Genomic DNA, 24,512 nt, shown 5'->3' with positions numbered 1-24,512 from the left:
GCAACCAAGAAGCCGAGGCCTATATCGGAGCAACACACAAAAAGCCTTCTATGCAAACAATCCATTGATCAGGACCATCAATTGCAAGCCCAGAGACTTTGGCTAACTGCAACACTTGACCAGACCCAAAACTGGTCAGAGTTGAACAAACTACTACTGAGAATTTTAGACACCTTGACCAGACTATACCAAGAATCAAGGCTAAATTCCCGAGGACTTAACCCTTTAAGGCACTGGACACCACTAAGACCCCAACCTTTTAGGCTGGAAATGTCTAGAGATTGGGGGAGAGGGCCTGATCCCCTAACAATGAAGGCCATAAAAGTCCACTCTTCTACGAGACAGAATGACTCCCCTATGCTCTAGAAGCTAAAAAGTACTAATATGATTCCAGGATAAATGTCAAACACCAGGGTTTCACACCTACTGCACACTGGCTACAGCTAAATTTTGTGCTGAGCTTTAATCAGCTACACATTGTAGAGTGCTACACTTGACCAACTGGAGACTGGGTCTCAGGATAGAAAGACTGAAGTTGAAAGATTGTTCCAAGGTACCTCAACTAGAGTAATTCCATGCGGGGAACTATCTGAGAAGACTGCCACTGCATGGAACCCATCCAGCCTAAAAAATATTTCCCGAGACCTATAGCAAAGACGACAGGCTGTCTCAGTTTTGAGAACACCCAGTGAGAATAAGCTAAGCAATTCCATGAAGAGCTCATGGAGAACTCAGCATTCTACCACAAGGTGGGGGGGGGGGGGGGGGGGGCAACCCCTCTTCCAAAGCTGCCTACTTCAGGAAGGGAGAAAACTACCTTAACAGAACTGCTTTTAGCTCCCGAAATTGGAACAAGCAAAACCAGTATAAAAGCTGGCACGGTCCTTCATAAATACTGCCAGCCAACCATCAGTCCAGGATTGTCAAGGCTTTTGCTGAGTGAGGATACTCAAGAAACAGGGTCAATTCGCCTGTGGCTCTGATGAATTAGTCTAACCAGATAACCTAAAGGGTCCCCCCCGAAGGAGCTGCTAGCATCACTTACCTTGCACAAGACTCATCATCCATCAACCAGTCTATGAGCTGTCAAATTACAAGCCTATCACTGTAGTCCCATAACCAGGGGTGAAGGTGCCAATATGGGGGTAGTCTGGACGCAGAGTCAATACATATAGCTGCCTGGAAAGAGACTACAGAAAGGGGAATACTGATTAAACAGAATTCTGAACTCCCTATTATATGGTCCCTGTAAGCTGTGCCCCTGTCTCATTCCAGCTCCAACATCTCAAAGCTGTGCCCCCGTCTCATTCCAGCTCCAACATCTCATTGTTCCCACCACTAGGAGAGGATTCTTTCCCTCTCAGGCTTGGCCACCCTAAGGCTAGAATCAGGCGATTCAGTCAGAGGAGATCCCACCAACAGCTATCAGACATAACAGGAGGTCTTTGGGAACAGCCTTATGACCAGCCAAGATCAGGTTCACCTTACAGTATAGTCTCTCAAGGCTCAAGCAAGAGTTACCTGGTGATCGAGCCTGAGAACCTAGGGTCACCAGCTTCTCTATATCTCTGGAACAGCCTTGATACTGGGGTACTATTCCCTACTGAGGGAGCTACCTTCCCAAACTGGCTCTCTTCTCCTCTTGCCCAAACAGAGAAATGTTCTAGCAACCAAAAATATAACTAAAGTTAAGCAGCGGCAACTTCCTTGCTGGGAACCCAAAAAGGGCTAAACAGGACACCTCAACGTGAAGGAGCTTCTGAAGTCAGAATCCAGCCAAACTCTTAAGAATTAAAAAAAAAAAAAAAAAAATATATATATATATATATATATATATATATATATATATATATATATATAGTGGTACCCTCCCACGCATCTCTACCCTAACTGAACTTAAGAATCTCTTGGAGGCTTCCCTCAAACAAAGGAGAAGAGGGCTGGATTTATATGCTGCTCCCACAATACAGCCTTAATCAGGGGAGAGAAGAAGGAGAACACCAGAATCTGTCCTAACTTGCCATGGCATTGTGGGAGGGTTAGGAACCTGCACAATTCACTATTTGAGTAGACAAAGGAAAAAGTGGGATACTGAAGATTAAAATAAAATCCATGAACCTCTCCCCCTAATTACCCTTTCTTTCTCCAATTTGGGTACAAAGTGTCCTTTATACGGTTGCTGACCGCTTTGTCATCAGTATTACTCCTCCCTATCTGAGGAACATGCTGCTGGGACCTGAAAGCCTCTCCCGCAAGCTGCTCCCCTGCCAACAGTATATCTCAGGCAAGAGGAACAAGAATCCACAACAACAACTGTGAGGAGGACATAGGACCATGGTCTCCCTAGTTCCCTGCCTGCTGAAGTTAGATGCGAGTGTCTGGGATCACCCAAACAGCTAAACTCATACACACTCAGGAGGAGCAAGCAGATGGCCCAAGATAACAATCCCACTCAATGGACCACTCAGCTAGTGGGAAAGAAAATTTAAGGCAGGAGGAGGGTTTTTTTTTTTCCTTTGTAAACTCACTGCCCTAATAGACCAGGGTACTCCATAGAGGTCTCCCACCAGCCAGAGCCCCCACACCACAACAGCTGGCAAGGGACGGCTCAAACTTCTCACCTAGTGCCGCCTATTCATGCTAGCTCTGATGACTGCTGTTCCTGCCGGCAGGAAAATCTAAGCATCCTGGGGACCACTACCATCTTTACCATCACTGTCAAAGGTCAATTTCAGCTGAACTGTCCGCCAGACTAGGGACTGAACCAGTTCTGGGGGGACCCGGATGACATACACCAAGTTTCCTGTGGCCTGAAACCACTAGGAAGCTAGAATCCATTGGGTCATTCTCAAATGGAAGTGAGCTATGGGAATGACATGCACTTTGGAGGCCATGTGGCCTAGTAATCTCAACTTCTGCCAAGCTGTGACCTGCTGGTTGCAGCAGACCTGTGAGGCGAATGCAATCAAGGCATCCATCTAGCTAGGGCAGTAAGCCCAGAGCTTGCACGGTATATAGCAGGGCTCCTATGTATTCCCATTGTTGTGCTGTGTGCACGTAGGTCTTGGGGTAGTTTATAACGAATACTAGTAGCTCTAGCACATGAATGGTTCCCTGCATGGACTCCCATGCCCACTCCTGCAATGTGCTCTTGACCAGTCAACCATCGAGGTAGAAAAACACAAGTTCCCAGTCTGTGTAGCGATGCTGCAACTACTGCTAGACATTTGGCAAAGACCCTAACATCTTGACGTGAGGGCAAAAGGCAGAACGCTATACAGGCAGTGGAGCCTCTCTACCCAAAATCTGAGATACTTCCTGTGATTGGGAAGCATACAAATAGGCATTCTTCAAGTCCAGAGATAGCCAATCTTGTTCCCTGAATCATGGGGAGAAGAGTGCCCAGGGAAATCATCCTGAGCAATTTTCTTTGATGAAGAATTTGTTCAAGGTCCTTAGGTCTAGGATGAGATGAAATCCCGGGCTGTCTTTCTGGGCACAAGGAATTGCCTGGAATAGAATCCCTTCCCTTCTTCCCCTGGTGGCATGGGTTCAACTGCATTGGCCTTGAGAAGGGAAGAGATTCCTCTACAAGTACCTAATTGTGCTGAGAGTTGACGAATTATGCTTCCGTTGGGCAATTTGGTGGTTTCTGACACCACTGTAGTGCATAACCGAGACAAACTATCTGAAGAACCCACCAGTCAGAGGTTACAAGGGGCTACCTCTGTTGTAAAAAATAATTCAGCCTGCCCCCTACAGATAAGCTGTCTGGGACGGTTACTTGGACTGCAGCTATGCTTTCCTGGAGCCAGCCAAAGGTTCGTCCCCTGCTTTGACTGGGGAGCTGACAGACTTCTGGGTCCATGGCTGGCATGGCCGGGACCCTACTTGGGTGGGTCTGCTGGGCAAAGCGGGAAGGTGGAGGAAATCTAAGCCTTTGAGAGTAGTACGGTCTCCGCCTAGGCCCACTGGAGAACCTCTTAGCAGAGGAGGATGCAGTTGCTGAGAAAGGGACTGGATGGCATCAGTGTGTTTTTGAATGAGGTGAGCGACACTTCCACCTTGTCCACAAAAAAGGGTGTCACCTCGGCAAGATAAGTCCACCAATCTCTCTTGAACTGATGGTTCGAGGTCAGAGAAATGTAGCCATGAGAGCCTATGCATCGCCACAACCCTAGCAGAGAGCCTGGATGGAAAAGTGTCATAGGTGCCCCTGGCCTGACACATCCTGCATTCCAACTGCTTCTTGGCCAACTGCTGAAATTCTGCAGCCTGCTGCTAACGGAGAGAGAGTCCATGAGACAACGCAAACTGCATGTCAAAGACGTCAAGTAAAGGCTCATGTAGAGCTAGTAGGTCTGGATGCAGGCAATTTATTTATTGCACTTGTATCCCACATTTTCCCACCTATTTGCAGGCTCAATGTGGCAATGAGCACCGAAGCCTGATAAATCTCACAAATTTATTTACTAGTAAAAAAGGCCCGTTTCTTAACACAATGAAACGGGCGCTAGCAATGTAATGCGTTCCTGCCATTAATGTTTCCACGGTTGTATTCTGAATATAATTGTTGTTTACATGTGTAAGATTTCTTTATATACAATAGTTTTTGTGTAAACTGTGTTACAATGTGGTAAAAGTTTTCCTTGTTCAGGCCCTTCAATCAGTTTAACAATCACATCAGAAGAGCTCCTTACTCGTGTGAATGCAACATACAGTTGCCCATGTGAGAGACTGAGAGTGACAATGTGTTTTACAGACAGTGTAAGAGAGAGATACACAGAGTGATTGTTGTGTGTGTGTGTGTGTGTGTGTGTGTGTGATGCATGTGAGTGACAAAGTGATTAAATGTTTGTCTTCCCTTCCGTTCTGTGCACTTGCCTCCACTGATGTTCATACCTCCCTGTATATGATTGTTTGTTAGAGATTCAATCCACTCCACTTCCCTCCTCCAAGTTCCGTTCTGTCTGATTGGTTCTTCGTTCCTGTGATGTCGTGTTTGTTTGCTTGGCAACTATGCAGCGTTCCGTTTCCTCAACGTGAGGGCGGGAACCGTGAGAGCCAATGAAACGCTGAATGACTGACTTACAAACCCTACACTGCCACAGTGCCATGGAGTCAGCTTCAGAATGTTGGAGATGCTTTTTATTATATAGAATTGTGAACATTTATATCCCACATAATCCCACCAAGGCAGGCTCTATGTGGCTTACAACATTTGATGAAAAGAAAAACATAATAATTCTAGTACAAAACAGAGAATAAGGTAGATGAGGGGAAGAGAGGGAAACAGCAGAAGAAAGGAATGCGGGGTTGCAGGAGATCAAGCAGCAGAGGAGTATGATCGATCACATAGGTAGGTCTTGAACAGACTGTGATCGGCTGTCTCTCTTAACGTTGATGGTAGAGCATTCCAGTAACGGGGACATATGAAGCAAAAAGAAGAGGCAAAGAGTAGTTTGTATCTTAAGTTCCTGCAGTTAGGAAAGTGGAGATGATTCCAGAGTCCTTGCCTCGCCCCCTGGGACAGTTGAAAGACATGATTCCTCAAACTCCTTGTTTGAGGGCGGATTTGACTACCAAGCAGTTGCGCTCTTTCAAACTCAGGAGCCATTTGTATACAATATTGTGTATGCACCTTCTTTGGCACAACCTGCACTGAGAGGGGAGAATCCCAGATCTTCATCAGTGAATCATAGTAACATAGTAAATGACCTGTACGGTCCATCCAGAATGCCCAACAAGATAACTCATTTTACATGGTATGCGATACTTTATATATATACCCAAGTTTGATATTGTCCTTGCCATTCTCAGGGCACAAACTGTTTAAGTCTTCTTCTGCACTCTTCTTGTACTAAATGTTCTGAAGCTAATGTTGAAGCCTCTTAAAATTTACACTCCAGCCCATCCATATCTATTCAGTCACGATCAGGGCGTAGACCATAGAACTCTGCCCAGCATCGGTTTCACTTCCCAAGTACCGGCGTCGCCACCCAATCTCCGCTAAGATTCCATGGATCATTCCTTCTAAATAGGATTCCTTTGTATTTATCCCATGAATGTTTGAATTATTACCGTTTTAATCTCCACCACCTCCCATGGGAGGGCATTCCATGTATCCACTACCCTCTCTGTGAAAAAATACTAACTGGAGGAGTAGCCTAGTGGTTACTGCAGTGGACTTTGATCCTGGGGAACTGAGTTCGATTCCCACTGCAGCTCCTTGTGACTCTGGGCAAGTCACTTAACCCTCCATTGCCCCTGGTACAAAATAAGTATCTGAATATATGTAAACCGCTTTGAATGTAGTTGCAAAAAATAAAAAAAAAACCACCCCAGAAAGGCGGTATATCAAGTCCCATTTCCCTATGTCCTCTAGTTCTACCGCCTTCCCATCTCCGGAAAAGGTTTGTTTGCGGATTAATACCTTTCAAATATTTGACCGTCTGTATCAGATCACCCCTGTTTCTCCTTTCCTCCAAGGTATACATGTTCAGGTCGTCAAGTCTCTCCTTGTACAGTTTGCAACACAAATCCCATACCATTTTTATAGCTCTTCTTTGCACCACTTCCAGTCTTTTTACATCTTTAGCAAGATACGACCTCCAAAACTGAACACAATACTCCAAGTGGGGCCTCACCAACAACTTGTAGAGAGGCATCAACACCTTCTTTCTTCTGCTGGTTATACCCCTCTCTATGCAGCCTAGTATTCTTCTGGCGACTGCTGTCACCTTGTCACATTGTTTCTTCACCTTCAGATCCTCAGACACCAACACCCCAAGGTCTCTCTCCTGAGTCGACCTTACTAATTTCTCCCCACAGATCCAGTCTCTCTCTTTTGAGTTTCTGCATTCCAAGTGCATCACTCTACACTTCTTGGCATTAAATTTTAACTGGCAAAATAAATCAGGAAAAATAATATGTTACCACTGAGCTATCTCAAAATTAAATTTTAACTGCCAGTCCCTTGACCATTCTTCTAACGTTCATAGATCCCTTTTCATTGTTTCTATTCCCTCCAGGGTATCCACTCTATTGGCTATGATTGTGTCATCTACAAAAAGGCAAACCTTTCCTTCCAACCCTTCAGCAATATCTCCCACAAATATATTAAACAGAATAGGCCCCAGCACCAACCCCTAAGGAACTCCACTGTTTCGCCTTCCTTTCCTCCGAGCAGATTCCATTTACCAGTTTCCTATCCAGTTCAGCACTTTCGGTCCTAAGTTCAACCCTTTCAATTTATTCACGAGTCTTCTGTGGGGGGCCGTATCAAAGACTTTGCTGAAATCCAAGTAGATTACATCTAGCGCATGTCCTTCATTCAGTTCTTTGGTCACTCAGTCAAAGAAGTCAATAAGATTCGTTTGTCAGGATTTTCTTTTGGTAAAGCCATGTTGTCTCAGGTCCTGTAACCCGTTGGCTTCTAGAAAGTTAACTATCCTTTCTTTCAGCAGCAACTCCATTATTTTTCCTACCACCGATGTGAAACTTATCGGTCTGTAGTTTCCCACTTCTTCCCTGTCTTCACTTTTGTGAAGAGGGACCACATCGGCTCGTCTCCAATCCCACGGAACCTCTACCATCTCTAAAGATCTATTAAATAAATCTTTAAGAGGTTCCGCCAGTACCTCTCTGAGCTCCTTCAGTATCCTGGGATGTATCCCATCTGGCCCCATAGCTTTGTCCACCTTCACATTATCCAGCTGTTTCTTTCTTCCATAAACAGCACAGTATCCACTCCATTCCCAGATGTTCCCTCAGCAGCCGACCGCAGTCCTTCTTCCGTGAACACCAAAGAGAATTGTTTAACACATTCACTTTATCTTCATCACACTACATACAGCCATTCTCATTATCTTTCAGTCTTGCAATTCCATTTCTATCTTTTCTCCTTTCTCCAATATATCTGAAATAGGTCCTGTCACCTCTCTTTACATCATTAGCCATTTTTTCTTCTGCTCACGCTTTCGTTAGCCATATTTTCCCCTTCGCTTCTTTGAGTTTAATCCGATAATCTTGTCCGTGATCCTCTTATTGCGTTCTTTTGTATTTCTTGAAGAAAGCAACTTTTGCTTTTATTTTTTCAGCTACTTGTTTGGAGAACCATATAGGCTTCCTGCTTCTCTTGTTTTTGTTTACTTTCCTCACATAAAGATCAGTTGCCATATTTATAGCAGCCTTTAGCTTTGACCACTGATTTTCCACATCCTCTATGCCTTCCCACAATAACAGCTCCTTCTTCAGGTATTTCCCCATTTTATCAAAATAGGTATGTCTGAAATCCAGTACTTTGAGTTTTGTGTGTCCACACTCCGCCTTTGCCCTTACATCAAACTATATGGTGTGATGATCACTATTACATAGTTAGGCACCCAACTGGATATTGTAAACATTTCTTCCATTCATGAGCACTAGATCCAGCACTGACCTTCCCTCGTGGGTTCCGTCACCATTTGTCTGAACTAGGCACTTTGACAGGCGTTCACAATCTCCCTACTTCTTTCCGATTCTGCAGACGGGACATTCCAATCCACGTCACACAAATTGAAATCTCCCAACAGTAGCACCTCCCCTTTCATATTAATCGTCTGAATATCTTCTATCATATCCTTGTCTAACTTCTCAGTTTGTGCCGGAGGTCTGTAGATAATCCCCGTGTGGATACAGGTTTTATTTTTTCTTTCCAGGACGAACCATAAAGCTTCTTCCTTTCCCCAGCTTCCCTGCATTTCAGCCGCTCTGCTATTGTCTCTCACATATTGCACCACTCCTCCACCTCTTTGGCTCTCTATCCTTCCTAAAAGCGAATGCTACATACCTGTAGAAGGTATTCTCCGAGGACAGCAGGCTGATTGTTCTCACTGATGGGTTGACGTCCTCGGCAGCCCCCTCCATCGGAAAGTTTACTAGCAAAGGCCTTTGCTAGTCCTCGCGCGCCCATGCGCACTGCGCATGCGCAGCCGTCTTCCAGTATGTAGCAAGACAATACAGTTCAAGGGAAGACTCAACTCCAAAGGGGAGGCGGGCGGGTTTGTGAGAACAATCAGCCTGCTGTCCTCGGAGAATACCTTCTACAGGTATGTAGCATTCGCTTTCTCCGAGGACAAGCAGGCTGCTTGTTCTCACTGATGGGGTATCCCTAGCCCCCAGGCTCACTCAAAACAACAACCAAGGTCAATTGGGCCTCGCAACGGCGAGGACATAACAGAGATTGACCTAAAAAATTTACCAACTAACTGAGAGTGCAGCCTGGAACAGAACAAACAGGGCCCTCGGGGGGTGGAGTTGGATCCTAAAGCCCAAACAGGTTCTGAAGAACTGACTGCCCGAACCGACTGTCGCGTCGGGTATCCTGCTGCAGGCAGTAATGAGATGTGAATGTGTGGACAGATGACCACGTCGCAGCTTTGCAAATTTCTTCAATGGAGGCTGACTTCAAGTGGGCTACCGACGCAGCCATGGCTCTAACATTATGAGCCGTGACATGACCCTCAAGAGCCAGCCCCGCCTGGGCGTAAGTGAAGGAAATGCAATCTGCTAGCCAATTGGATATGGTGCGTTTCCCTACAGCCACTCCCCTCCTATTGGGATCAAAAGAAACAAACAATTGGGCGGACTGTCTGTGGGGCTGTGTCCGCTCCAGGTAGAAGGCCAATGCTCTCTTGCAGTCCAATGTGTGCAGCTGACGTTCAGCAGGGCAGGAATGAGGACGGGGAAAGAATGTTGGCAAGACAATTGACTGGTTCAGATGGAACTCCGACACGACCTTTGGCAGGAACTTAGGGTGAGTGCGGAGGACTACTCTGTTATGATGAAATTTGGTATAAGGAGCCTGGGCTACCAGGGCCTGAAGCTCACTGACTCTACGAGCTGAAGTAACTGCCACCAAGAAAATGACCTTCCAGGTCAAGTACTTCAGATGGCAGGAATTCAGTGGCTCAAAAGGAGGTTTCATCAGCTGGGTGAGAACGACATTGAGATCCCATGACACTGTAGGAGGCTTGACAGGGGGCTTTGACAAAAGCAAACCTCTCATGAAGCGAACAACTAAAGGCTGTCCCGAGATCGGCTTACCTTCCACACGGTAATGGTATGCACTGATTGCACTAAGATGAACCCTTACAGAGTTAGTCTTGAGACCAGACTCAGACAAGTGCAGAAGGTATTCAAGCAGGGTCTGTGTAGGACAAGAGCGAGGATCTAGGGCCTTGCTGTCACACCAGACGGCAAACCTCCTCCAATGAAAGAAGTAACTTTTCTTAGTGGAGTCTTTCCTGGAAGCAAGCAAGATGCGGGAGACACCCTCTGACAGACCCAAAGAGGCAAAGTCTACGCCCTCAACATCCAGGCCGTGAGAGCCAGAGACTGGAGGTTGGGATGCAGAAGAGCCCCTTCGTCCTGCGTGATGAGGGTCGGAAAACACTCCAATCTCCACGGTTCTGCGGAGGATAACTCCAGAAGAAGAGGGAACCAGATCTGACGCGGCCAAAAAGGAGCAATCAGAATCATGGTGCCTCGGTCTTGCTTGAGTTTCAACAAAGTCTTCCCCACCAGAGGGATGGGAGGATAAGCATACAGCAGGCCCTCCCCCCAATCCAGGAGGAAGGCATCCGATGCCAGTCTGCCGTGGGCCTGAAGCCTGGAACAGAACTGAGGGACTTTGTGGTTTGCTCGAGATGCAAAGAGATCCACCAAGGGGGTGCCCCACTCTTGGAAGATCTGACGCACCACTCGGGAATTGAGCGACCACTCGTGAGGTTGCATAATCCTGCTCAACCTGTCGGCCAGACTGTTGTTTATGCCTGCCAGATATGTGGCTTGGAGCACCATGCCGTTCCGGCGAGCCCAGAGCCACATGCTGACGGCTTCCTGACACAGGGGGTGAGATCCGGTGCCCCCCTGCTTGTTGACGTAGTACATGGCAACCTGGTTGTCTGTCTGAATTTGGATAATTTGGTGGGACAGCCGATCTCTGAAAGCCTTCAGAGCGTTCCAGATCGCTCGCAACTCCAGAAGATTGATCTGTAGATCGCGTTCCTGGAGGGACCAGCTTCCTTGGGTGTGAAGCCCATCGACATGAGCTCCCCATCCCAGGAGGGACGCATCCGTGGTCAGCACCTTTTGTGGCTGAGGAATTTGGAAGGGACGTCCCAGAGTCAAATTGGAGCAAATCGTCCACCAATGTAGGGATTTGAGAAAACTCGTGGACAGGTGGATCACGTCCTCTAGACCCCCGGCGGCCTGATACCACTGGGAGGCTAGGGTCCATTGAGCAGATCTCATGTGAAGGCGGGCCATGGGAGTCACATGTACTGTGGAGGCCATGTGGCCCAGCAATCTCAACATCTGCCGAGCTGTGATCTGCTGGGACGCTCGCACCCGCGAGACGAGGGACAACAAGTTGTTGGCTCTCGTCTCTGGGAGATAGGCGCGAGCCGTCCGAGAATCCAGCAGAGCTCCTATGAATTCGAGTCTCTGCACTGGGAGAAGGTGGGACTTTGGATAATTGATCACAAACCCCAGTAGCTCCAGTAGGCGAATAGTCATCTGCATGGACTGCAGGGCTCCTGCCTCGGATGTGTTCTTCACCAGCCAATCGTCGAGATATGGGAACACATGCACCCCCAGCCTGCGAAGCGCCGCTGCTACCACAGCTAGGCACTTGGTGAACACCCTGGGCGCAGAGGCGAGCCCAAAGGGTAGCACACAGTACTGGAAGTGGCGTGTGCCCAACTGAAATCGCAGATACTGTCTGTGAGCTGGCAGTATCGGGATGTGTGTGTAGGCATCCTTCAAGTCCAGAGAGCATAGCCAATCGTTTTGCTGAATCATGGGGAGAAGGGTGCCCAGGGAAAGCATCCTGAACTTTTCTTTTTCGATAAATTTGTTCAGGGCCCTTAGGTCTAGGATGGGACGCATCCCCCCTGTTTTCTTTTCCACAAGGAAGTACCTGGAATAGAATCCCAGCCCTTCTTGCCCGGATGGCACGGGCTCGACCGCATTGGTGCTGAGAAGGGCGGAGAGTTCCTCTGCAAGTACCTTCTTGTGCTGGAAGCTGTAAGACTGAGCTCCCGGTGGACAATTTGGAGGTTTTGAGGTCAAATTGAGGGTGTACCCCTGCCGGACTATTTGCAGAACCCACTGATCGGAGGTTATGAGAGGCCACCTTTGGTGAAAAATTTTCAACCTCCCTCCGACTGGCAGGTCGCCCGGCACGGACACTTGGATGTCGGCTATGCTCTGCTGGAGCCAGTCAAAAGCTCGCCCCTTGCTTTTGCTGGGGAGCCGCGGGGCCTTGCTGAGGCGCACGCTGCTGACGAGAGCGAGCGCGCTGGGGCTTAGCCTGGGCCGCAGGCTGTCGGGAAGGAGGATTGTACCTACGCTTGCCAGAAGAGTAGGGAACAGTCTTCCTTCCCCCGAAAAATCGTCTACCTGTAGAGGTAGAAGCTGAAGGCTGCCGGCGGGCGAATTTGTCGAATGCGGTGTCCCGCTGGTGGAGAGACTCTACCACCTGTTCGACTTTTTCACCAAAAATATTGTCCGCACGGCAAGGCGAGTCCGCAATCCGCTGCTGGATTCTATTCTCCAGGTCGGCGGCACGCAGCCATGAGAGCCTGCGCATCACCACACCTTGAGCAGCGGCCCTGGACGCAACATCAAAAGTGTCATAAACTCCTCTGGCCAGGAATTTTCTGCACGCCTTCAGCTGCCTGACCACCTCCTGAAAAGGCTTGGCTTGCTCAGGGGGAAGAGCATCAACCAAGCCCGCCAACTGCCGCACATTGTTCCGCATGTGTATGCTCGTGTAGAGCTGGTAAGACTGGATCTTGGACACGAGCATAGAGGAATGGTAGGCCTTCCTCCCAAAGGAGTCTAAGGTTCTAGCGTCCTTGCCCGGGGGCGCCGAAGCATGTTCCCTAGAACTCTTAGCCTTCTTTAGGGCCAAATCCACAACTCCAGAGTCATGAGGCAACTGAGTGCGCATCAGCTCTGGGTCCCCATGGATCCGGTACTGGGACTCGATCTTCTTGGGAATGTGGGGATTAGTTAATGGCTTGGTCCAGTTCGCAAGCAATGTCTTTTTCAGGACATGGTGCAAGGGAACAGTGGACGCTTCCTTAGGTGGAGAAGGATAGTCCAGGAGCTCAAACATTTCAGCCCTGGGCTCGTCCTCCACAACCACCGGGAAGGGGATGGCCGTAGACATCTCCCGGACAAAGGAGGCAAAAGACAGACTCTCGGGAGGAGAAAGCTGTCTCTCAGGAGAGGGAGTGGGATCAGACGGAAGACCCTCAGACTCCTCGTCAGAGAAATATCTGGGATCTTCCTCTTCCTCCCACGAGGCCTCACCCTCGGTGTCAGACACAAGTTCACGGACCTGTGTCTGCAACCTCGCCCTGCTCGACTCGGTGGAACCCCGTCCACGGTGGGGGCGTCGAGAGGTAGACTCCCTCGCCCGCATCGGCGAAGCTCCCTCCGCCGATGTAGTCGGGGAGCCTTCCTGGGAGGTGGCCGCGGTCGGCACCGCACGCGGTACCGACGTCGGGGACCTCAACCTGGGCGATGGGCCAGCCGGCGCCGCGCTCGACGGTACCGGAGGCGCAAGCACCGCCGGTACCGGAGGGGTAGGGCGCAACAGCTCTCCCAGAATCTCTGGGAGAACGGCCCGGAGGCTCTCGTTCAGAGTGGCTGCAGAAAAAGGCTGAGAGGTCGATGCAGGCGTCGACGTCAGAACCTGTTCCGGGCGAGGAGGCTGTTCCGGGCTGTCCAGAGTGGAGCGCATCGACACCTCCTGAACAGAGGGTGAGCGGTCCTCTCGGTGCCGATGTCTACTGGGTGCCGAATCCCTCGGCGACCCAGAGCTCTCGGTGCCGACACGGGGAGGAGACCGGTGTCGATGCTTCTTCGACTTCTTCCGAAGCATGTCACCGGAACTCCCCGGCACCGACGAGGAGGACGTAGAATCCATCCGTCGCTTCCTCGGGGCCGAGACCGAAGAGGGTCGATCCCGGGGGGGCTGTACCGCAGGAGCCCTCAGGGTAGGAGGAGACCCACCCGAAGGCTCACCGCCACCAGCAGGGGAATGGACAGCCCTCACCTGCACTCCTGACGATGCACCTCCGTCCGACGACATCAGCAGACGAAGTCTCGGTACCACCGACGTCGATGCAGTGGCCCGATGCCTCGGCGCCGATGCAGAGGTCCGATGCCTCGATGCAGTCGATGGAGCGGCAGCCAAGGGAGATGGTCCGGACGCTGACGACGTCGATGCACTCGATGCCTCCGGTGCCGATGCCGACGAAGAGCCCGAGAACAAAACGTTCCACTGGGCTAATCTCGCTACCTGAGTCCGCCTTTGTAACAGGGAACACAGACTGCAGTTCTGAGGGCGGTGCTGGGCCCCTAGACACTGAAGACACGCAGAGTGCCTATCAGTGAGCGAGATTACCCGGGCGCACTGGGTGCACTTCTTGAAGCCGCTGGAAGGCTTCGATGTCATGGGCGGAAAAATCACGCCGGCGAAATCAAAAGCCGAAATGGCGAAAATTGAAGCACCAAATTTAGAGGGAGAAAAATCTCGACCGAGGCCAAACTAGGCCTACCCCGACAACGAAAGAAAACTTACGGGGCAAAACTTGAAAAATACGGGAAGGGCAGAAAACCCGACAGGGTCTTCCGGAACACTTCCGGAGCGCTTCCCAAAGTTTTTTAGAAGAAAATACACGAAAAACACGTCGAAAAGGACGCGCGAGGTCGACTCTCTGGGGCACGAACGGCGTAACACGACCGTACCGAGCGCGGACGAAAGAAGACTGGCCGGCTCGAGCCGGTTTCGGGCGGGAAGACGGCTGCGCATGCGCAGTGCGCATGGGCGCGCGAGGACTAGCAAAGGCCTTTGCTAGTAAACTTTCCGATGGAGGGGGCTGCCGAGGACGTCAACCCATCAGTGAGAACAAGCAGCCTGCTTGTCCTCGGAGAAAATATTATAGCCCGGTATGGTCACATCCCATTCATGGGAATCGTTGAATCACTTCTCTGTAATAGCAACAATATCCAAGTTTTCTTCAAACATCAGGGCTTGCAAGCCTTGAACATTTTTACTTAGACTACGAGCATTTGGGCTCATTGCTTTCCATGTGCTTAGTGAGTTTAGGTGGTTTTCTATATTTACATGACCTTTCCCTCTGCCATCATGTTTATTCTGGGGGTGACTTTCCAAATTCCCTTGTTTTCTTTTGTCACCCCCACTCTCTAATTTAAATGTCTAGAAACATACTGTCTGAATTTCTCCCCAAGGATCCTTTTTCCCCATCACAGAAAGATGTAGCCCATCATTACAGTATAGCCTGTTATTTATCCACATATTACCCCATGCTCCTATGTATCTAAAACCTTCTATATATCTAAAACCTTCAGGATAGGTTGTAATGGAACAGTGACCCTTTCCTCGGGAGGATACTCGTAGTCCAGGACTGATAGCATCTCAGCCCTGGGCTCAGTGGGACTATGCCCACTCCCCAAAGGGTGCCAAGGTACAGCCCTGCTCTCAGATTCCAGAGAAGCTTCCTCACTCTATGTTGAGGGTGGTGCTGCATGGGTCGAGGTCGATACCTGTCAAGGCGCCGGCACTGAAGACTGCTCTGCAGGCTGAGGCTGATATGCAGCTGGCGCTAGTTCCCTCGATACCTGAGTGGAGTGTAGCTAAACATCTATGTTAGCTACTCCCTGGGCACAATGCACACTACAGTTCATAGAGGGTAGGCATCAGCAAAGGCTGGGGAGCTGGTTAAGAGGCAGCCTGAAGAATTGTCATTGTCAAACTGGAAGCGGGAACCCGTTTGCCTGAAGACTGGCGAACTGGCACCTCCACTAAAGGGGGGGGGGGGGGGGGAGGTCCTCTCGGTGCCAGCGCTTCTTGGGTACCTACTCCGATGACCCAGCACTCCCAGCACTGTGCTTCGAAGAGGACCGATGCAAATGCTTCTTATGCTTCCCTAGACACTCGGCATCTCGGTCCTGACATCGAACCCATACATGTCTTCGGTGTCAGGTCTGATGCTGACCTGTCCCAGGGTCTGCTATCAGTGCCCAGTGTCAAGGGAGATAGATACCTCCCTGATGCCAAAACACTCCCAGTGGTTAATGCAGTCTGGGCAGCCATTGAGGTCGATGCTTCTGGTGCTGATGTTGATGGACAAGCTTTCAAAGAAACAAAAATGTTTATCCTGCTGGACCAGACATGCTTTCTGTATCCTCAGCTGCATTTATAAACAGAGAGAACAAGGATCAGTCTTTGGTAGTTAGGACCTAGGCACTAGATGCAGCAATTGTGTGGGTCCGTGATAGAAATCACCCAATTACATTGGCACACCTCTTGAAGCCACTAAGGTGTTCTTAGACTTTGAGAAAAGAATCACGGCAAATTAAACTCCTCAATCTTGAAAGTAAAAAGGGGCAAGACTCAAATTGAGGCAGGTGCTCAGGACTAAGCGAGCCTAAAGAGCCACAAAAAAAAAAAATAGAAGGAAGGCCTGAAGGGCTGAAAATAAGTAAGATTTAGCAGGGAAAGGTATAGAAACGAGCCCTCCTAGCTCCACAGAAGAGTCAGATGAACCTGCGCATATGCGGTGGGACGCTGCTAGAACTTTAAATAATACATGCTAAGCAATGTCTGCACCAGTCTCTGTTGGATGACGTCACCTACATGTCAGAATACAACTATCTGCTTGTCCTCAGAGAAAGTAAACTCCATCAGTCCTTATTCCCCCTTCTCCAGGAATTCCATCAGTCTCCTCCTCTCAAAAAGCCACAGGCTTGGGGCTCCTGAGGGGAAAATCCCCTCTGGCTCAATCAGGGCAAAGATCTGTGGACCAATTCCTGAGAGTTCACTCGACCAGGAGCTTGACCATGGGGCTGCAAACCATAGACTGCACCACAGGAACTGGGGTGAAGAGACACATCCTGCTGCACGAGTTCATCCACATCATCTATTGGAAGCAGAAAATATTGGCAAGTTCCAGGGTTGCACCACTCCTTACACTACTGAGCAAATCACTGAATTGTCCGAGTTCTCTGCCTCCGTGTGCTGGTTGGAGGGCATAACTCACTCATGTGGACTGATCTAGCAGGATAAGGAAGCAGGGTTGAAAAAGAAGAGCAGAAGATCTGCACTTCCCACTCAAGAATTTTCAATACGTATACCATGCAGGGAGATTACCTTTGAAAATTTATTCCAGGCTTTGAAAATTGTCTCCAAAATGGGAAAAGCCTTTCACTATAGCTGGTCCCATAAACGAAAAAAAAAAAAAAAGGTTACTACTTAAGTTAGATAAACTGCTAGATGGATTTTCTAACCAATTTTATAAATTCATGTTGGTTTGAAGTACTAATGCACTTCAGTATTATTTAAAAAAAAAAAAAATCTGGACCTGTTACATTATAGCACTTAGACATAACTACTAAGTTCTGAGGCAACTCACTGGATCAGCATTGGTCAGTGGTCGATAATCCAAACTACTCCGGAAATCTCTGATCATATACATGATTTCATAATTTGGGTTTGTAGCATCAACATCCTAAAAAATAAAACAATAAAATGGAGAGAATATGAAAAATCATACTGTTAAAATGTCTCAGCAAACAAAATCAAAATGAAGCATATCATACAGCTCTTTGTTAAAAAGTCTTTACACGTGTACATTTTTTATATTCTGCCATCTAAAAAAATACAATTCAAAATGCACTCAAGTATACTCCTCACCTTCAGCTTAAAAGGTAATTAATAACAAGACACCAAAAGGTCAAACTATTTAGGATGTGCCAACCAAAGTTGCACAGTGAAATGGAGAAATTAGGCCTTACCTGTCAATTGTTTTCATGGATTCCTTCCAGACAAGTCCAGATATGTTTTATGCTCCTCTACCAGCAGATGGAGGACCAAAACTACTGGTCTGACATAGGGCCCTGTGCAGCCCTCAAGATCCCCAATGTTCCTGTATGAAAGCACCACCAAGACTCGGGGGGTTCTAAATAATTGTTCAACTACAACTTAAAATACCTGTCAGTACCATCGATTATGCCTAACTCCTTGACTGTCTAGACCCAGACCCTGGTGCATACCCAGCAGACAGAACCTGGACCAACTTCGAGATACTATCGGAGGATCCCATTTCCCAAACGCTCAAAAGATTTGCCAAATCACATTGCAAATTAGACACATGCCCAAACAACCTAATGGCATCTGCCCCTCAACAATTTATAGTAGATCTTACGAACCACTTGAACTATTTGTTACAAAACGGACTCTTCCCGAAGGGGAAAGGAAACATTCTACTCTCCCCCATACCCAAAGATGCAAAGAAAAGTGCAAGTGAACTAACCAACTATAGACCAGAAGCATCCATTCCCTTAATAACCAAAATAACGGAAGGGTTGGTCACCAAACAACTTACAAACTACTTAGACAAATTCTCAATACTGCACGATTCCCAATCAGGATTTCGGTCTAACCACAGCACTGAAACAGTACTAGTTACTCTAATGAACAATTCAAACAAATGATCACAACTGGCAAGAATATACTACTTCTACAATTTGACATGTCCAGCGCCTTTGACATGGTGGATCATGGAATACTACTACATATCCTCGAGTACTTCGGAATTGGAGGTAACGTTCTCAATTGGTTCAAAGGGTTCCTAACCACACGATCATATCAAGTGACATCTAATTCGACTAAATCAGCCACATGGATACCTGAATGCGGAGTTCCACAGGGATCGCCCCTCTCACCGACCTTATTCAACTTAATGATAATACCCTTCGCCAAACTACTATCTAACCAAAACCTCAATCCATACATATACGCAGACAACGTAACGATCTACATCCCATTTAAACAAGATTTAAGGGAAATTTCCAATGACATCAACCAAAGTCTACATATCATGCATTCATGGGCGGATGCATTTCAGCTGAAACTTAATGCAGAAAAAACCCAATGCCTAATACTCACCTCTCCACATAACATGAACAAATTCACCACCATTAACACACCAAAACTGAATCTTCCAATATCAGACACCCTAAAAATTCTTGGAGTTACCATTGATAAACACCTAACACTTGAAAACCACACGAAAAACACAACCAAGAAGATGTTCCACTCAATGTGGCAATTAAAAAGAATAAAACCGTTCTTCCCAAGGACCGTCTTCCGTAACTTAGTACAATCAATGGTACTCAGCCATCTAGACTATTGCAACGCACTCTACGCTGGCTGCAAAGAGCAGATAATCAAGAAACGTCAGACAGCCCAGAACACTGCAGCGAGACTCATATTCGGTAAAACAAAATATGAAAGTGCTAAACCTCTACGAGAAAAGATACACTGGCTCCCACTTAAAGAACGCATCACATTCAAAATATGTACCCTAGTTCACAAAATTATTCATGGAGATGCCCCTGCCTACATGTCAGATCTGATAGACTTACCACCCAGGAACGCTAAAAAAATCATCCCGTACATTTCTCAACCTTCATTTCCCCAATTGTAAAGGTCTAAAATACAAACTAACGCATGCGTCAACCTTTTCCTACTTGAGTACACAATTCTGGAATGCGCTGCCGCACAACTTAAAAACGATCTATGAACTAACTAATTTCTGCAAACTACTGCAGACCCATCTCTTTAACAAGGCATACCACAAAGATCAACAAATGTGAACTCCTCCAAACATATCCAGTACTGTCTTATAATACTTGCTTGTTATACTAATATCATGCTTTTTCATTATCATGCTATCCAAGTTCTTTCCATAATACTAAATGTCTATTTCATTATATATTTCCATTATTCATGATATATTGTAAGCCACATTGAGCCTGCAAAGAGGTGGGAAAATGTGGGATACAAATGCAATAAATAAATAAATAAATTCAGTCAACTGATAACTCCAGAGGTTCCCAAGAACTTGGACAGACAGTACACAACCTAGATAAGTATGTTGTTGGGGTTGACCCTGGCTCTGCAGAAAAACAACAGATCCTTTAAAAAAGCAGACTGCATGACAACACATCTTTGGGTATCTTGGAAGATTATGACCTTGATGTTTGTCTTATTTGTGCATGTGCTCTACTTTTTTTTTATATATATAATTTTGCAAATAATTACACCATTTGTACTGGAAAAATAAAATAAACGAAAAAAAAAAAGCAATAGCACAAAACTTACATTCCCCACTACAATATATTCTATCCAGCCAAATCACTTTGTAAACGTATATCATCTAGAGAGTTTCTTAAGGTCCATAAAAAGCTCTCAATTGTGCTGAAACAAAAAAGGCATACGTCTCCCTAAATAGTGAACCAAGGACTTGCATGGGTAAGCCAACAGGAAGGTAGTACCCAACACTTAGTTTCTGCACGCTTGGCCAGAAATTCTTTTCTTTTATTCTGAGTTACCTTTGTAACATCTGAGTATAGGCACAATTTTTCCCCCACGAAGTCATTTGTGAATATTAAATATATATATATATATATATATATATTTTTTTTTTTTTTTTTTTTTTTTTTTTAAGACGGCACTCTAAATTCTGTTCAAAAACAAATGACACCAATAAGGTTGCTCTATTCTGGACATCCAACAGTGAATCTTCAAACACTGCAGAAATATCTTTAATTTCATTATCCTCATTTACTTGCATTTGAGGCCCTAAGTCACTGGTTTCCTTGAACCTAAGCATTGTGCCTGGTCACCATTAGGCCCATTCACAGCATTCCCCGTTCCTGAATGAGGGTGAATGCCATTCTGCGAAGTATCACTCTCCTGAAGCAAACATATTTCTGCTTAGAAAATCTGCCTGAATGTTCTCCACTCCAGCATATGGGCTGTTAATAGAAAGATGTCTTTCTGCCCAGGCTAAAAGAAACTTGACCCCCTGGGGGACATGCTGGCTCTTTCTGCTCGTTCATATAACACCCCTCTCCCAAACCAATGGGAGGCTTATAATATGAATCAGCTGGCCTTTACCCTCCTTATGCCATCTCAACCATTAATGCATTCCCCAACTATCTGTGGTGACTGTGATCCATGCCAGCACCGCCCTTGCTTCACATTGAAGTAATAACCTGACCAGGAAATCCCAATACTGTGTCAATCACTGCAATAGGCGTGATCTCTTCAAGTACCTCGTATGGGTTCTGGCCCAAAGTACCAAATCCAATGCCATCACCATTGAACCTTAGGGCATGGAGGCAGTTATAGGCCCTGGGCCAAGGTGCCTAGTGTAATCCCTAGATCAGAGATAACAACTTGGGTATCTTCTTCTGACAAACACCTTCCCTCTCTTGGTATTGAACTGAGTCCTCCGGTATGCCAAGGATTGGAAAAGAACCATCTTACTCATTAAAAAAAAAAAATGATCACCCAACCCAGCTCCTGCAGAAGATGAACCACTCTGGCAATTGTTGCTTTGTTCTCTTCCAAAAACTTCATCTGGACCAGCCAAATCAATCATCGAGACAGAGATGCATAAGAATCTCTTCCTTGCAAAGCACTGCTGCAACCATCACCTTTGAACAGGTCTTTTGGCTGTAGGTAAGCCAAATGGAAGGGTCCAAAACTGGAAATGTCCCCATAGGGCTGTAAACCTTAGACACCTTTGATGGTCCACCCAGATGGGAAATTGGAGATGTTTCTGAGATCCAAAGAAGTCAACCCCCCTGATTCACTGTGACTATAACGGAGCACTGGGTATCTCTGTGAAACTCTGGAACCCAAAACGACTTGTTTAGCTGCTTTAGGTTCAGGACAGGATGAAAAGAACACTCATCCTTGGGAATTATGAAATAGATGGTACTTTCTCTGACCCGACTCCCTTGGCGGGACTGGCACCACTGCCTCAAAGTGGGGCAAGCATTCCAGAATTGACTGGGTCACTTCTCTCTATCTTGGGACTGGCAGGGGGAGTCAATAAAAGCTTTGGAAAGGGGATGTGTTAATTTGAGAGCATAGCCTTGGCAAATCATGTCTACAGACCATTGGTCAAAAGTCATCTGGGTCCATTCTCTAGATAAAGCGCAACAGACCTTCACCTAAGTGCTCAACCAGACACAGACCCCTGAAACCTCAGACACTTCTAGAGCACTTAGAACCACCCTCTTGCCTGTGTTTCATTCCAAAACGGCTCAACTACTGTTACTGGACACTGCTCTGCTCTAATTTATTACAGGCCTTGTTATGGTAATTTTTTGAACTGGAGCTAATTTGGGTCTTCTAAAAAAAAAGGACATGAAGACATATAATCAAGGCATTTGGATTCTTATTCTTAATTACATTTTGAATATTTCTGTAATTGTTTTTTTCATACTGAAAATGTTAGTATATACCCCTGGATTCTATATATGACACCCACATTTGGGAACACTGCAGGTTTCAGCAGGCTAAGTCTGGTGCGGGAACTGGCGCTACGCATTACTGTATAAAGAGAAATTATTTAAAGCTGAGAGCCTTTGAATCAGTTTACAGGGACCTTCAAACATTATGTGAAACATGATCATGTTGGAGGGAGGTTACCTATGATTTTCAAAGCTAAGTCTTTTTTTGCTATTTTACATTTAATAAAGGGAAATTTATAATTTACATTTATATGGATATCTACTAAGTACCTGACAAAAACTCATTTGGTACTAGCCATATCTCTGATGATCTAGCCTCTACAAACTAGTATTAATAGGGGAAGTTTTTTTTTTTTTTTTAATAGTTCAATTGTGTTTCCCCCCAATATTCAGCCGGTGGCAAGCAGTACAGTTAGCTGCTGCTGGCCTCAGATATTCAATGCTGGGCCGTATCCGGTGATAGACATTAAAGGAAAAATTAGTTCTTACTGAATAATTTGCTTTCATTTAGTGTAACAGATCAATCTAGGACAAGTGGGTAATGTTTGTCTACCAACAGGTGGAGATAGAGGACAAGCTGTACTGTGCTTTATTCCCTGTTCAGTGTCACCTCCAAGTATACCGATAAAGCAATGGAAAAGGAGCTAATCCAACAGCCCCTTGCCAAAAGGGTCTCTTTCCTCTGCCTCCAAGCCAAGAAGAGTGCAAACAACTGGGACTACGATATCCACATTCAAACAGAGAAACCTAGGGAACCCAAAAAACAATACTCTGAAAATTCCAAGGGAGGGTTCCTGGATTGATCTGTTGCACTAAAGGACAGAAAATTATCTGGTAAGAACTAATTTCTCCTTCCTTAGCATCGCACAGATCAAACCAGGACAAGTGGGATGCTATAGAAATGATAAGTAGTAGTAGTACAAAAGAAGTCCTCATGTAGGGTGGGAACCAGAAATGTCCACAAGGAGGACTAAAGCCCCAAGGGAAGCCTCTCGCTGAACCGCCACTTCCAGGCAGTAGTGCCTAGCAAAAGTATGCACCAAAGACCAGGTAATAGATCTGCAAATCTCAGCCAACGGGACCACCCTAGACACCACAAATGACGTAGCCATCCCCTGAAAGGAATTGGCCCGGAATATCGTTGGAGGCTGTTTCCTAGAAGAGACATACAGCAAAGAAATCGCCCCCTAATCCAAAGACAAACCATGGCCTTAGAAGCCGCCTGGCTCTTTCTAGGACTAGCGAATGATCAAAAGTCCAGGTACATAAGTACACAAGTATTGTACATAAGTACACAAGTATTGCCATACTGGGAAAGACCAAAGGTCTATCAAGCCTAGCATCCTCTTTCCAACAGTGGCCAATCCAGGTCACAAATACCTGGCAGCAGTGCATGCTGAACATCCAGAAGCTCAAGGTGGGAAAAATCAGACCCAAAATCCACCCTGCAAAAGGAAGGAAGAAGCAGCAGCGCCTGATTAAGATGAAGGAAGAAACCACCTTAGATAAAAAGGAGGAAACAGTATGGATAGAACCCCCCCCCCCTTTCCGTAAACACCGACGTAGGATCCCTAGAAGAAACAGCCTGAAATTCAGACACCCTTCTGGCCGAAGCAATGGCCAACAAAATGATGGTCTTGAGAGTAACGTCCCTCAAAGTAGCCTCCCAAAGTGGCTCAAAAGGAGATGCCTGAAATCCCTCAGGATCAAATTAAAGGTCCCAATGAGGACAGATGGGCTGGAACAGAGGCTGCAACCAATTAACTCCTCACAAGGAGTAGTCAGTGAAGGAATTGTTCACATGCCCCCTGAACCTTCAACAAGTTCAAGGCCAGGCTCTTCTTGAAACCTTCCTGAAGAGCCAAAATATGAGGGAGATGAAGCTCGCTCACTACACCAGAACTCAAAAAGTCTACACACTCTAGCATAGGCCATAGAAGTAAACCGCTTCCTTGATTGCAAAAGAGCAGTGATAACCGCTTCCAGATAGCCCAACTGCTCAATAGCCAAGTCATAAGACCAAAGTGAAATGAGTTGTCCATCAGAATGGACCCTTGATGAAGGTGGCCCTCCTGCAAGGGGAGAGGAAGGGGCTCATTTAC

General features: G+C 46.7%; 1 protein-coding gene across 1 annotated transcript in view; it reads right to left on the bottom strand.

The window, feature by feature from the left end:
- The window catches only part of KIF2A (kinesin family member 2A), a 443,213-nt gene that overhangs the window by 244,031 nt on the left and 174,670 nt on the right, over positions 1 to 24,512 (bottom strand). The window contains 1 exon segment of the mRNA XM_030193169.1: positions 17,493 to 17,588. Within this exon segment, the coding sequence (XP_030049029.1) occupies positions 17,493 to 17,588 (96 nt within the window).

The sequence above is a fragment of the Microcaecilia unicolor genome, chromosome 2 (genome assembly GCF_901765095.1).
Source record: "Microcaecilia unicolor chromosome 2, aMicUni1.1, whole genome shotgun sequence".
NCBI lineage: Eukaryota > Metazoa > Chordata > Amphibia > Gymnophiona > Siphonopidae > Microcaecilia > Microcaecilia unicolor.
The sequence above is the reverse complement of the archived record's forward strand: the minus strand, read 5'-3'. Positions and strand labels throughout refer to the sequence as shown.